At 35.2% G+C, this 12100-nt stretch overlaps 1 protein-coding gene across 3 annotated transcripts in view; it reads right to left on the bottom strand.

Annotated features, from left to right (window-relative positions):
- RALGAPA1 (Ral GTPase activating protein catalytic subunit alpha 1) overlaps nucleotides 1–12100 on the bottom strand; it is a 129697-nt gene that overhangs the window by 55518 nt on the left and 62079 nt on the right. For all 3 annotated transcript variants that reach the window (XM_058807876.1, XM_058807875.1, XM_058807874.1), the window contains 6 exons: nucleotides 11727–11785; nucleotides 9626–9734; nucleotides 4439–4549; nucleotides 3423–3491; nucleotides 2025–2159; nucleotides 1101–1284 (listed from right to left, as the gene is read on the bottom strand). In XM_058807876.1, coding sequence (XP_058663859.1) covers nucleotides 1101–1284; nucleotides 2025–2159; nucleotides 3423–3491; nucleotides 4439–4549; nucleotides 9626–9734; nucleotides 11727–11785 — 667 coding nt within the window. The remainder of the gene's footprint in view (nucleotides 1–1100; nucleotides 1285–2024; nucleotides 2160–3422; nucleotides 3492–4438; nucleotides 4550–9625; nucleotides 9735–11726; nucleotides 11786–12100) is intronic.

Here is a 12100-nt window from a genome sequence, read left to right on the forward strand (position 1 = left end):
CTCTTTCATTCTGACCCTGCAGATGATTATTTTTTACTAATAAGGCCACAGCCATTTGACGAAAAGCCAACTATAGTACCTTGCTTCATTCTTCGGTAAATTTAATAATTACAGCTCCTCCTGCCAGTAGTTCTCAGATCAGTCTTGTTCAATCCAATACAGAGCTTATTAGGGGACAGCTCTATGTTTAGAATTCTTTGGCCAAAAAAGTACTTGAGGATGATGAAGCATGCCTTAGACAAGGGCACAATGATTAGCCATTTTCTCTACATAAAAAACAGCACGTAGTCACTACAGACCACAAAATCACCTGCTGTTAGCACACAGCTGCTACAAAGAACTGCTGCATTTATCTGGTTCTTAATACCCTTAAAAAAGCCTAAATGGAACAACTTAATACAGAGGCAGAATAGCACTACACTAGCAACTAGCACTAGCAACTAGAGTTGCTCATATCTTAATCTCATCTTTTTCAATTTTCTTCCCTATGTAACCATTTGATATTTACTAGATACACTGCATAATACATGATAGTCCTCTGTGGCTTAGATTCTTGATTCTTTATTTCTGAATTATGAAGAAAATGCTAATTCCCATGTCTCCTAAGGTTCTAACCAGATGAGAGAAAATTTCTCTCTTTTTAAAAAATCTGTGGTTTTAAGCTGTGTAAAAAGAGATCAACAAAAAATTACGATAGGCTAAAAAATATCATGGAAAACATTCAATACTGCAATGTCAAACAGGAACAAAAATCCAAAATTCTTCTAGAAAAAGGAGCAAAATAAGGAAAAATAAAATTAATTTACTGAAGGTAAAATGAAAAGCAACATTCATCCATGTTGCAGAACTTAACACTTCTGCTGATACACAGAGCACAGAAGAATCCATATCCTATCGATCTTGGTGCTGTTCAGAACATACTTATTTCAGTTAATCAAATGGTAATTGCTCAAAAATTACATTTGCTCATTCCATACTAATGGTTCTTACCTAGTGTCTACATATAGCTGAAAACACGTGCTGTAGACCAACACTTAAATAATACTGAAAACCCAGACAAATTTTTTTTAAAGAAAATGTATTTAGGCAATTAGACAAACCTTCAGTAACTGGCTGAAGTTTAGAAGACCTCTCAGAGTCTGGAGAATGCAGTGGTTCTGGTTCCTTTAAGCTCTCTAAATGCATAAAAGGATCATAATCCATACATGCCAGATCAGAAAGGCTTAGAGGAAAATATTTTGGGTTGCTAAAACACTGAGACCCATAGACACATCCATGCAGAACCTAGAAAGAAACCAGAATTTCATTACATTAACTACTGAAATGTATAGTTTTGTAAGAAATGAAGTTTATTTTCATTTGCATTTCAAGAATCTATTTGTTGGAAGGCAGGCATGATGAAACATTGGAAAATTTTAGATGCTTAATGTTTACAGAAAAAAGCTCTGGTCTGCAAAGAAAATTATTACCACCAAAGTGGAATTTAACAATAATGAAACAAAACTCACAAAACAATCATTAGGCTACCTTTATTTTTAGATCTCCTATCTTCTTTAATTACATATGCTAGGTCTAAGCTGCTAGAGGTTTTAATCCCCTTCCCTTGCAAAAAGGATAAAAACCCCTTTCTCCTGAGCTCCTAAAGACAGTAATTGTAACTTACTGTCTAACAAAAGCAAAAGTGCTTTTGCTTTTCTCATTGCTAAATGAAACTGCTTGATATATAAAAATTACATCCTTTTGTATTAAATGTACAGTTAATATTCTACAATACAAGCATCTGCAATCTATATGACATACAAAAAAAAGGCTTGGTTAACCATCCAAAATGTAAACCAAAATCTACTATTCCAAATATACCAAAGGTCAAGCTGATGCAGTGAAACATACAAGAACTGAGCCAGCAGTCTATATTTCAGAAGAATGGAGGTCAGCTTACAGAAAACGTTTGCCTTCATTTCCATGGAAACTGACACTACCTCCATACATAGAAATTCTTAATAAGTGAGCAAAGAAACGTGTACCTTATATATACAATTAAGAACAGATCTTTCAGTCTTATCATTTTCTGCTCCTGTAGTATGAAGAGGCTGCAGCAAAGTCTTCAATGGCAAGGCCATTATCCAATCCAATAAGCACAGAAGTAAAGAAACCACCAACTGGAAAAAACACTTTCCATTACAAATCAATTAAGCCAGCACCTGCTATTTCATATTTATCCCTTTATTTTATTTCTCTGTTTTGCTTTTTTTTCAATACAGTAAAGTCAGCCTTCTGCAGCAATGGCAGGTCCCACTTGTTAACCACTGAATCTTCAAAAACTATGGCAATCAGTAAAAACTGGCTACAGAGGATTTAACAAAGGCCATCCATTCAACAGTTTCTCATCAGGGTAGGACTGTGAGCAGATACTATACTTAGGAGGATACCCACAGTTTCCAAAATTGATTTGTAGGCTGTTGTTTTTAAAATGACAGATAACACAGGTCCAAATTAAGGCTGATGTGCCATTTTGCACATATATTTCACAGTAAAGTGAATCAAGGATTACACAAAATGGAACCAATTCCCCTGTATTTAGTGCTTTATAAATAACACATAATGTCCTTTATAACATATCAATAATGTTATGCAGTACCATATCATATTTTATCATATGAAAGAAATCCAACTGCTTCCTATATTGTAGGTTACTCAGTTAGGAAAAGAATCAACTCCCTCTTGGGATGTTTGGAAAGACTCTGGAACAGAATTAGATTAAGACACAAATCCACACTAAATCATCAATAACTTACAGACCAAATAAAAGTTTTTGATTTTTAAAACTCAGTTGTCGAAGAGAAGACAATTCAGATAAATATCTGCAAGATTCTCTAAAATATTTCTCAAGGTAAATAGAAGTTTTAAAAAAAATCTATTTACCTAATTTACTAGTTTCACATAATGCATTCCAAGTTTGTCTTTCAAAAGTATAATAAACCTAATAATGAAGGGTACTGAGTCTTTTTATTTTTAACCAATTTTTTTGAAACCCATTAGGACTACATTTGTCAAAATAGGTAAGACAATTTTTATTTGATATTTCATGTACAATTGACAGTAGTTCATGGGAAAACTTGGTCAATTATGGAAAGCATCCTCAAGAGGAAAAGTGGGTAGCTTGGCATATGAGTGTAGACTACAATAGCCCCTGACTTCTTGCAAACAGAGACAGAAGATGAAACAGAGCTCTGAAGACCAAAATGAACAACAGATGAACTCTAGCTCCTTGTGGGAATGGTAGCCCAGAAAGATGGAGCTGTCAGAAACAAACTGCACCAAAATGCCCAAATTTAAATGACCTAATAGGCCCACAGCAAAACTAATTCAGAAGAGACACAGCTTTCAGAAGGCAGAAAGTACTAGAAATGAAAAATACTTACTCTCTTGTCCTGCTCATAAGAGGAAGCTTCTGTACTGGGTAGCAAATGTGTAATAGTTGCTATCAGAATCTGGGGAAATTAAGCATATTTCTTTTAAAATACAACCTAAATATTTAAGTTTAAAATATTTTTTTAAGCAGGTAACTCTAACATGATACTGGATTCACGATTAAATTCTATTACAATTATTTTGAGACAAGTTACAATATTCCTTGACAATTTTTTAAAATAAAAACACTTTTAATTGAGTTTTGCAGAACACATTGAAGGAGTATGTTCTGTTTGACTGATGTAGGTGCATTAAGGACAATGAAATTACACAGCTACCTCAAATATTCAGCCATAAAAAGAACATGACTCAGCACACTTGTAGGACGTGGGAAGAAATCTGGTGCTGGTTTGTGTATGGTACTATCTGAGCTACTTAGATTGTTTCTTAGAACTACTAGAATTTGCATACACCCTGTCTCTATTTGATCAAAAATATGTCTCCAGAGGATCACAGAAATGCTTGCTGTATCTCTTAAGAAGCTTTCACAGGAAAAGAACCTGGGTGCCCTCTGTGGCTCAGACTCACAGAGGCCATAGTCTACCTCCTTGTTACGGGAAGCATATTCAAAATATTATTTTTGTTTTATACTGAAACTCTTTCATGGATATACAAAATAAAGTTGAAGAACCATATTTTAAGCAATCATTTTCTTCCTGAACTTCAATAAACATGCTTGAAGATATCTAGTATTAAGAAAAAATTGTACTTTACTGACAACATTTTCATGACACTTTTTCTCTGAGAAAAAACAGGCATGATATAGACACATTACATGTCTATACTGGAGTCAGGAAGTTATGTGTGCTGCAATTCCTTACTGTTAGTGTTAAGTAAGACTATGTTTAAACTAATTCAGTATTTTGCAAAACATAATTGTCAATATTCAAGTGTTTAACTTTAGGGTAGTACATTGTAGTGATTAATTTAAAATAATTGAAAATTTCAATTAAAAATAATTACTTACTAGTATTATTCTTAACGGTGAATCAGCTTGATATAGTTGAAGCCTATGTACATAATGTATCAGCATGTTCAGCATACTGCAGGCAACTTGGGCTACTGTTTTATTTGGAAACTGGAAAAGAGAACACAGCACAGTAACAATGACAAAATGGTTTCGTGTAAGAGTACATTAGGTGGTAGGGTGGTCACAAATTTCACTGGTAGTTTTATACATACAGCTCCTTAAGTATCTGTTTACCAGAGGAACAAAATTAAATTTTACAAAACTCAAAAAGAACTATTTTATATTCATAAATGAATGTTAGCAGCTAACATCAAAGTTTTGGGGCAGACATGCAGTTAGATGCACACCAGGAAAGGGAGAGGTATCTCCTAACTAGAATGGTAGAATATCATGAAGCCAGGAAGAAAGAACTGATTTCTTATTATCTTAATGATTATTAATATTAATGAATCACTGCAAAGCCCCCCCAAGGATTCAATTCTGAAATCAGAGGTCTTTGCTGAGAATCAAGGCAGGTGATGAGCCACATGCCCAAACCACAGCCTGTAGTACTAAACATGAGCTGAACTGTTCTGCTCTCTGCTAGTGACTGCAGTGCCCAGCACATGTTGGAATGGAAATGGATTCACCTTGGCCTCTGTGCTTAACTCTGCTCTTCTTTTAAAGGCAGGAGGAGGCTGCTGCCTGCAGCCTGCCTTCCACAGTTACTGTGCTGGTCAAAGCAGAAGGGAACACATTTGTACAATAATTCCCACTCTTAGGAAGGATGCACACCCTGTTCTACACTCCTAAGTGGGAAAACAGAAATTAAGAGACGTGTTTCCCTAAACTGTTGATGCACAAGATGTGTAATTGAGTTTTTTACCTTCACTGCACTTGCTTTAAAACATTAAGGTGTGCAGCAAATGGCAAGGACAAAGTTAATATTACAAGTGAATTCCTGCATTAGTAAGAACATATTTTACTTGTTTCAATCTCACTACATTCAGCAGTGAAGCTGTCACAGGTATATGCTGCAAGATGGCTCTCTGCTTCTGGACTCAGAAAAGGGCAATTATGCTGTAAAAACAGATGTAATTTCTTGGCTTCACAGGCCTTTTTCTTACTCAGACCACTTCTATTAACCCTTCAGGGAGGGGTGTATCTCATAAAACTTAAAAAACCCAAAGCTTTAAGAAAGCTGAAATGCCTGGACAATGAAGCCTGAGTAGAAAATAAAGATTTTAGAATAAAAGTATTGAATGGCAAAAAACTTAAACTGAAATAACACTGGAAGAAGACTCTGTTCTGGGTCAGTACTTCTTATCAAAGCAGAGCTATCAATTTTTACATTTAAAGTCTTGAAAAGAAATGGTACAAGAACAAGGAAAAATCTGGAGTACAAAGCTTAAATTGCCATTTTTATTTGTGTTATCTATGTAAGCAAAAGGAAAAAGTATGAATGGTTCTTGCAAGTCATCCAGGGAGGTGGAAATCTGAGTACACAATGGGTAGTTAATTCTTGTTCTGACTTTACCTGTTTCTCATTTTCATGTTGATGACTTTTATCAAAAGAGTAAACATCTCACATCTCCAAAGCTTCACAAACTTTATGACAAGACTATCACTACATTTTTATCCCTCATGAGACAGCCTCTTTCTATGCTGTGAAATGCTCAGTAAGAGCAGGGTTTGGATTCTAACACTCAAGCTTGAGTGGCAACCAGAAAAAAAACAAAAACAAAAAACACCAACAAAAGACCCCAAAAAAACCAAACTGAAAGCATGACAATTTCATTACAAAACTTGAGATCAAATCCAGATTGCTCAAAACATCCTAACAAGCTTGCAAAAAACCCCCAAAATCACTGGAGAAGAAAAATGGGGTGCACAAATTGGTGTAGCTTAATACAGAGATCCTGACCACTGAAAGTAAGAAAAAAATACCTGAGAAAAAGACCTGGAAACTTTTCAGAGTCACAGAATAATTGACCATTTACTACTTAAAACCAGAAAGCATTTCTTACATTTTAATGGTTCTTTTTCTAAAGAGGCTCTAAAATAAAGACGAATGAGTAATTTTTTATTATTACTGGCTAGTTTACACAAATCAGTTAACCTCTCTTTTCCTCTGGTTGAAGAGAATTCTTTTTTTAATTTAATAAAGGAACAAAAGTAAGCTTCACATAAAGGATAAAGTGTATAAAGTAATGAATATGAATAAATTTAATAAATTTAAAATCTAATCTTGCACACAATTTTTTTTTATTCATGGGAAAAGCATCAGGGAGGAAGTCTTGATCAAGAATATGGGGGTTGGCTGAAATAGATCAAATCCTTCATGTGCTTCAGAGAGCTGTCCTAGCATGGTCAATATATCACATTTCAAAAGAATGCTGTCACTAGGGTCGAGTTAATTTCCTCTCAGCAGCTCTTGCAGTGCTGTGTTGTGGATTCGGAATGAGAATGGTGTTGATAACACACCAATGTTTTGTTTTTTTGCTAAATTCTGTTTATCAAAAGTCAAGGATTTTTTTTTCTCTTGTCTCATGCTGTACCTGTGAGAGGGTCAGCAAAAGAAACTGGGTGGGAACATGGCTGGGATGCGTGATCCAAACTGACCAAAGGGATATTCCACACTGTAGGACATCACTCCCAGTACATAAACTGGGGGAGTTATCTGGAAAGGGGGTTGGTCGGGGTTGGCAAAAGGATATCGGTCAGCGGGTGGTGAGAAAATTATTGTGCATCACTTGGGTTTTCTTTCCTTTCTTATCATTGCTATCATTTACCATTATTGCACTGTTTTACGTTGCTTTTGATTATTAAACTGTTGTCATCTCAACATAAAAGTTTGTCTTGATTCTCCTTGCCATTGCACTACAGTGGGTGGGAAGAAAGATTGAGTTGAGTGGCTGCATGGTGCTCAACTTCCAGCTGGGCTTAAACCAGGACAAACACACAGGCACCACAGAACAGACAGTTCTGAGAGCTGTGGGCTCTGGAAAGACATTTTCCTGAACTCAAGCAGCCTCACTGACTACATGTCAGGTAATGAAACAATTCACCCCTTTCAAGTCAGTTATTTGGTTTTGACTTCTTTTACAAGAACCTTCAGAGTGGCCATGGACACACCAGTATGATGCCATAAACATTCCACCTGCCATTCTTTGTCACTGGAAAATGTCCTATGTTATAAAGCATAAGAATTCACCACTTTTATATTTAGTAGCATAAATTGTGGACATAATTTTTGAGAATGCACTCGATGAGGGGGAAAAAAGGTACCAGTGAACTGGCACTTTTCCTGTTTCCCAACTCTCAGGGTTTTTCTTGGAAAGGTGGTCTTACCATAAGGTTAATTTTTGTAAGGGTCCCATCTTTCTGGATGTTAAATGAGGAATTTAACCTTGTCCATACTTGAAAATAACCTGTTGTTTAGCACTCATTTACTAGATTTATACAAGACAATTTTGTAATGTATCTGCAGCATTTTTGAGAGAAGCAAAATAAAATTATAGGTCTGGATGGCTGGTTAGGATCCTTTGTGCTCAAGCTCCAGCAGAGGTTAATGTAGACAGAGTGGTATTGCACACAGAAGCACTAGCTACATCCAAAGCCAGCTGCTGAACTGCAGCTCTGAATATGCTTCTGGTATTTCAAAAATAAGCATGTAATTGCTGCTAACATTTCTATTTAATACTATTTGTTCAATTGAACTTATCAGTAAGTTGGACTAGGCCTATAGCTCCCTACCCATTCATTTCTCCTAAAATAAGAAAATAATCCATTCTGGGAGCTCCAACCTCTGAAGACTTGGTAGCCAGGAGATTGCTAAGGTAACAAATTAGAGCTAATTTATTTCTCCCATGACAAATTAATGAACTTTTCATTTCATTATTAAACTCAATTGTGAATGTATACCATTGCTCAGAACTAGAAAAAAAAGACAATGTACACTGGATGGTTTTGCCAACACAAAGAAAAGCAAAGTAGAAATATAAAGATCTTTGTTTTCTCATTCAAAAAGTAATTTATGTTTAATATAAATGAGATACAAATAATTGGTTTAATAAATACATCAGAGAAAAAGAACATAAATTACTATGAATTTCAGGATTAAAAATAGTTCAAATATTGATAAATTGGAGCAGCAAGATAAAACATCATTTGCCTTATACCAAACTTGCACAGGAGCTTGGTAAAATGCAAAAGTTAAGCTTTATTAAAAATCAAGGGGAAAACACTGGAAGAGAGTATTAGTGGACCTGCAAAGAATGAATGCGATTTTGAAAAACAGGAAATTGCAATTTAGAGTCTAATACTAAAAAGCCTGCAGCTACCTTATACAAAGACTCAAATCCTGCTTCACAGGACGTGAGCAGCTGATCTGCTAAGATATTTTTCAGATTCCCATTGCTTAAAAGAAAACAATAATCCCCAACATCCGACAGAAGTCGTACATTTTAGAAGTTCGACAGAAGGTGTACATTTTAATTTTTTTAAATCTGTATATGAAGAAAGACTAGACTATTAATAGAATTTTGATGCAAACAAAAAGCACATAGAACGGTTCTGAAGATAAACTGGAAAACATTTTACAAGCTGAAAGTATTGCTCAGAAACATGCAAATTTGAAAACTGCTTAAAAACAAAAGGTTTTTACTAATATTCTAATTATTCTATAAAATAAGAACAAATGCAAAAAGATATAAAATAGTAGGAAAACAGAAGCACTCATCAAGCAAAAATATGCAGCTCCTGGAATAAGCATAAAAAAGGACTCTGCCCCAGCAAATTAAACATTTCTGGTGCTTCCATGCATATGGTATAAGTACTCTGCATTTCTCACTAAATATCTAGCCAGGCCCAAGAAGCACTACTGCATGATTCAATGACTCGAACTCAGAAGTGAACATGAACAGAGTGTTGTGAGAATATGTGGTAGGTTAGAGTGGCTAGTGATTTTGTAAGAATAAAGATCTACTGTCTTATCCTCCCAGCACATCATTCTCTCCAAACTTAAAGAAGGGTAAAGAACTTTTGACATTTCAGAGATCCACTCATTAAATTGAGTTCTCTCTTTTGTAAGGACAGCAAATGAGACTGCGAGGTAAAGATGCTAAAATGTCATTAAGACTTTGAAAATGCAAAGTATCTTTACACATAAAGGCAACATGCATTGTAAAAATTTAATTCTCTCACCTTTAAAGAAACACATATCACATTCAATGCTTCCTTGATCTGAGGATGATGTGATTCATGGACTAGCTCCTCACAGATCCAAATTCCAAGGCTACAAAGAGCAACACAACTGCAAAACAATGTTGGAGGACAAGTTGTTGAGAAACATTCTACAGGAATGTGTAATTTTTATGATTCATTAAGTTTTGATAAAGACATATTGCAACAAATATGTTTTTAATATTTCCAAATCAACTGTACAAAAACCTTTCTAGTGCTGTAAAACATTTAAAAATTATCAAGAAATCCAAAGTATGCTGGTGAAGGCAGAGGAAAGGGCAGAGGAAGCACCCATCTGAGCAACTGAAAAATCCAAAAGACATCAAGAACTTCTGCATTTCTATGTGTATTTTGATTAAAAATATTATCTGGAATCGACATATAAGAAATTCTTGTATTTTCTTAAGACAAAGCAAAAACTGGAGTGGGAGCTTCCTCCTTCCTAACACAAGAGGTTGCCCATATTTAGAGCTTCTGAGACACAGAGATGAGAGAGGAATGTTACTCTCTCATGGACATTCACATTGTTTTAGATGGACAATAAACAAGGATGAATAGAGGAGGGGTACATGAATCCTAGAGTCAGCATACACATTGTGATTAGTACATTAACTTTTGTTGTTTCTTCACAGAAATAGAAAAAAAAAGTGTAAAGGTAAAAAGTATTTAGATAAGTGTGTTCAAATCAGCAGATGGATGAAATTAGTTCAGAAATGTTAATGAGCTAGCTTAAGCCATCTCTGACCCATTAGTTATTTTCTTCAGGAAGAGAGTCTACGAATATTTTGGAAACAACTTCAGGATTCAAAATCCTGGATAAAATTGGAGAGCAATCCAAAATTGAAAACAAGAAAGCTGGTCATGTAACCTGCAATGCATTACATCTGGGAAGGAAAAACTGTAGGCAAGAAAAGAAACAGAAGTGGCTGTGAAGCCTGTGCTGTAGAAAAAGGATTTTAAGGCTACATAGAATCACAAAAATGCTTACAGACAGCAAAAATACATACAAGACTTAATAGTACATTATAGTGTAAACCTACCCTATTTTGTACATTGTCACTGAAAGAAAAATTGCAAAGTGGAGAGTGTTACGCCTTTTAGAAAGCAATTTTGTAACACGAAAAATTAAGTCAATGTGATCTCAGGATATTCCCTCTTTTTCCTCTGTTGAGAAATAATATCAGCTCACATGAAGAAAGAGGTAAGTGGGCTGATGAAAACTGCTCTTGGTTTTCCAAAAAACTGTTTAAAGGTCCAATAAGCTGATTTTTCCAGAATTGTAGCTTTTCAGGTATGTACTTCTAGTATTTTTTATGTGACAATATATTAGTTGAACATATATATTCACTCTTTCCAAATATATAAAGCACACAAATGCAACTCCTCCTTGGTAGGGATTAGAGATTCCTGTTCAAATCCCATACACAGGGCTGTGTAACTGAATGCTTCTGAAGATGGGTATGGAGGAATAAAATCCTAAGCAAATTAAGAAACAGGAGAGAAAACTGGTAATGATCCTCTCCAGAGTTATTTATTTGATGAAGATGCTTAGGTTTAAGCATCAGAGCAACCATTCCTAGTTTAATGCTAAGCTCAATTTTTTCTGCTTCTTGTCCATACCATAATAAGGGCTCATGTACATTGGATTATTTCTGTTTTTCAAATTAAACAATATGATCTAATAAAAAAAAAAACCTACCCCTCCCTCATAAATAGTCTTGTCCTAATCCAAATAAAGAATGTCTCTCTATTCCAGAAAATCCCCAAGCCAAACACCAGAGTAGGCTGGGAAAGCTTATTCTCTTACCCTTATTTACACCCTTTCCTATCAGTCATTATCACAGAAAGAATACTGGACCAGCCCAGCTCAGTTTGTTAATTTAATATCTCTATTACAAACAATCTCAAATTCACATCATGGACCACAGTTTTGACAGTGGTGAAGAAAACCATTAATAAAATGCAACAAACTTTTACTTTAAGCTCTCTAATATATTCACCTCAAAACAGCCTAATAAAGAAAAGAACCTATTAATGTAGAAGCTCTTTTTGTTTGGCCTACCGTGCAGGACCAGATGGCTCCTCTCTTGCCGAGCTTAACACAGTTTTAATTATGAGTTCCTAAAATGAAGAGGAAAAATTCACTGATTTATGCATAACTCCATCCCAAAAAGCATCAAAATATTATTATAGTGCAAACAGGCATATTGCTTAGTTGAACCTCTATGTTATGGTCAGATGAATTGTTTGCTTACCACTACTCCAAATATCAAGCCTGTCCCAGATACTTGTTACTGTGCCACCCCAAGAATATCCTCACGTTACTGTCCTAATTTCTCCTGATGAGCCATGTATCCAATTCTTGTCAAAGCATTTCCATAAAATATCAAGGGGGGGAAAAAATAGTAAAGGGCTCCCTGAAGCTATTTTAGGTAG

This window comes from Ammospiza caudacuta, chromosome 6 (genome assembly GCF_027887145.1).
Source record: "Ammospiza caudacuta isolate bAmmCau1 chromosome 6, bAmmCau1.pri, whole genome shotgun sequence".
NCBI lineage: Eukaryota > Metazoa > Chordata > Aves > Passeriformes > Passerellidae > Ammospiza > Ammospiza caudacuta.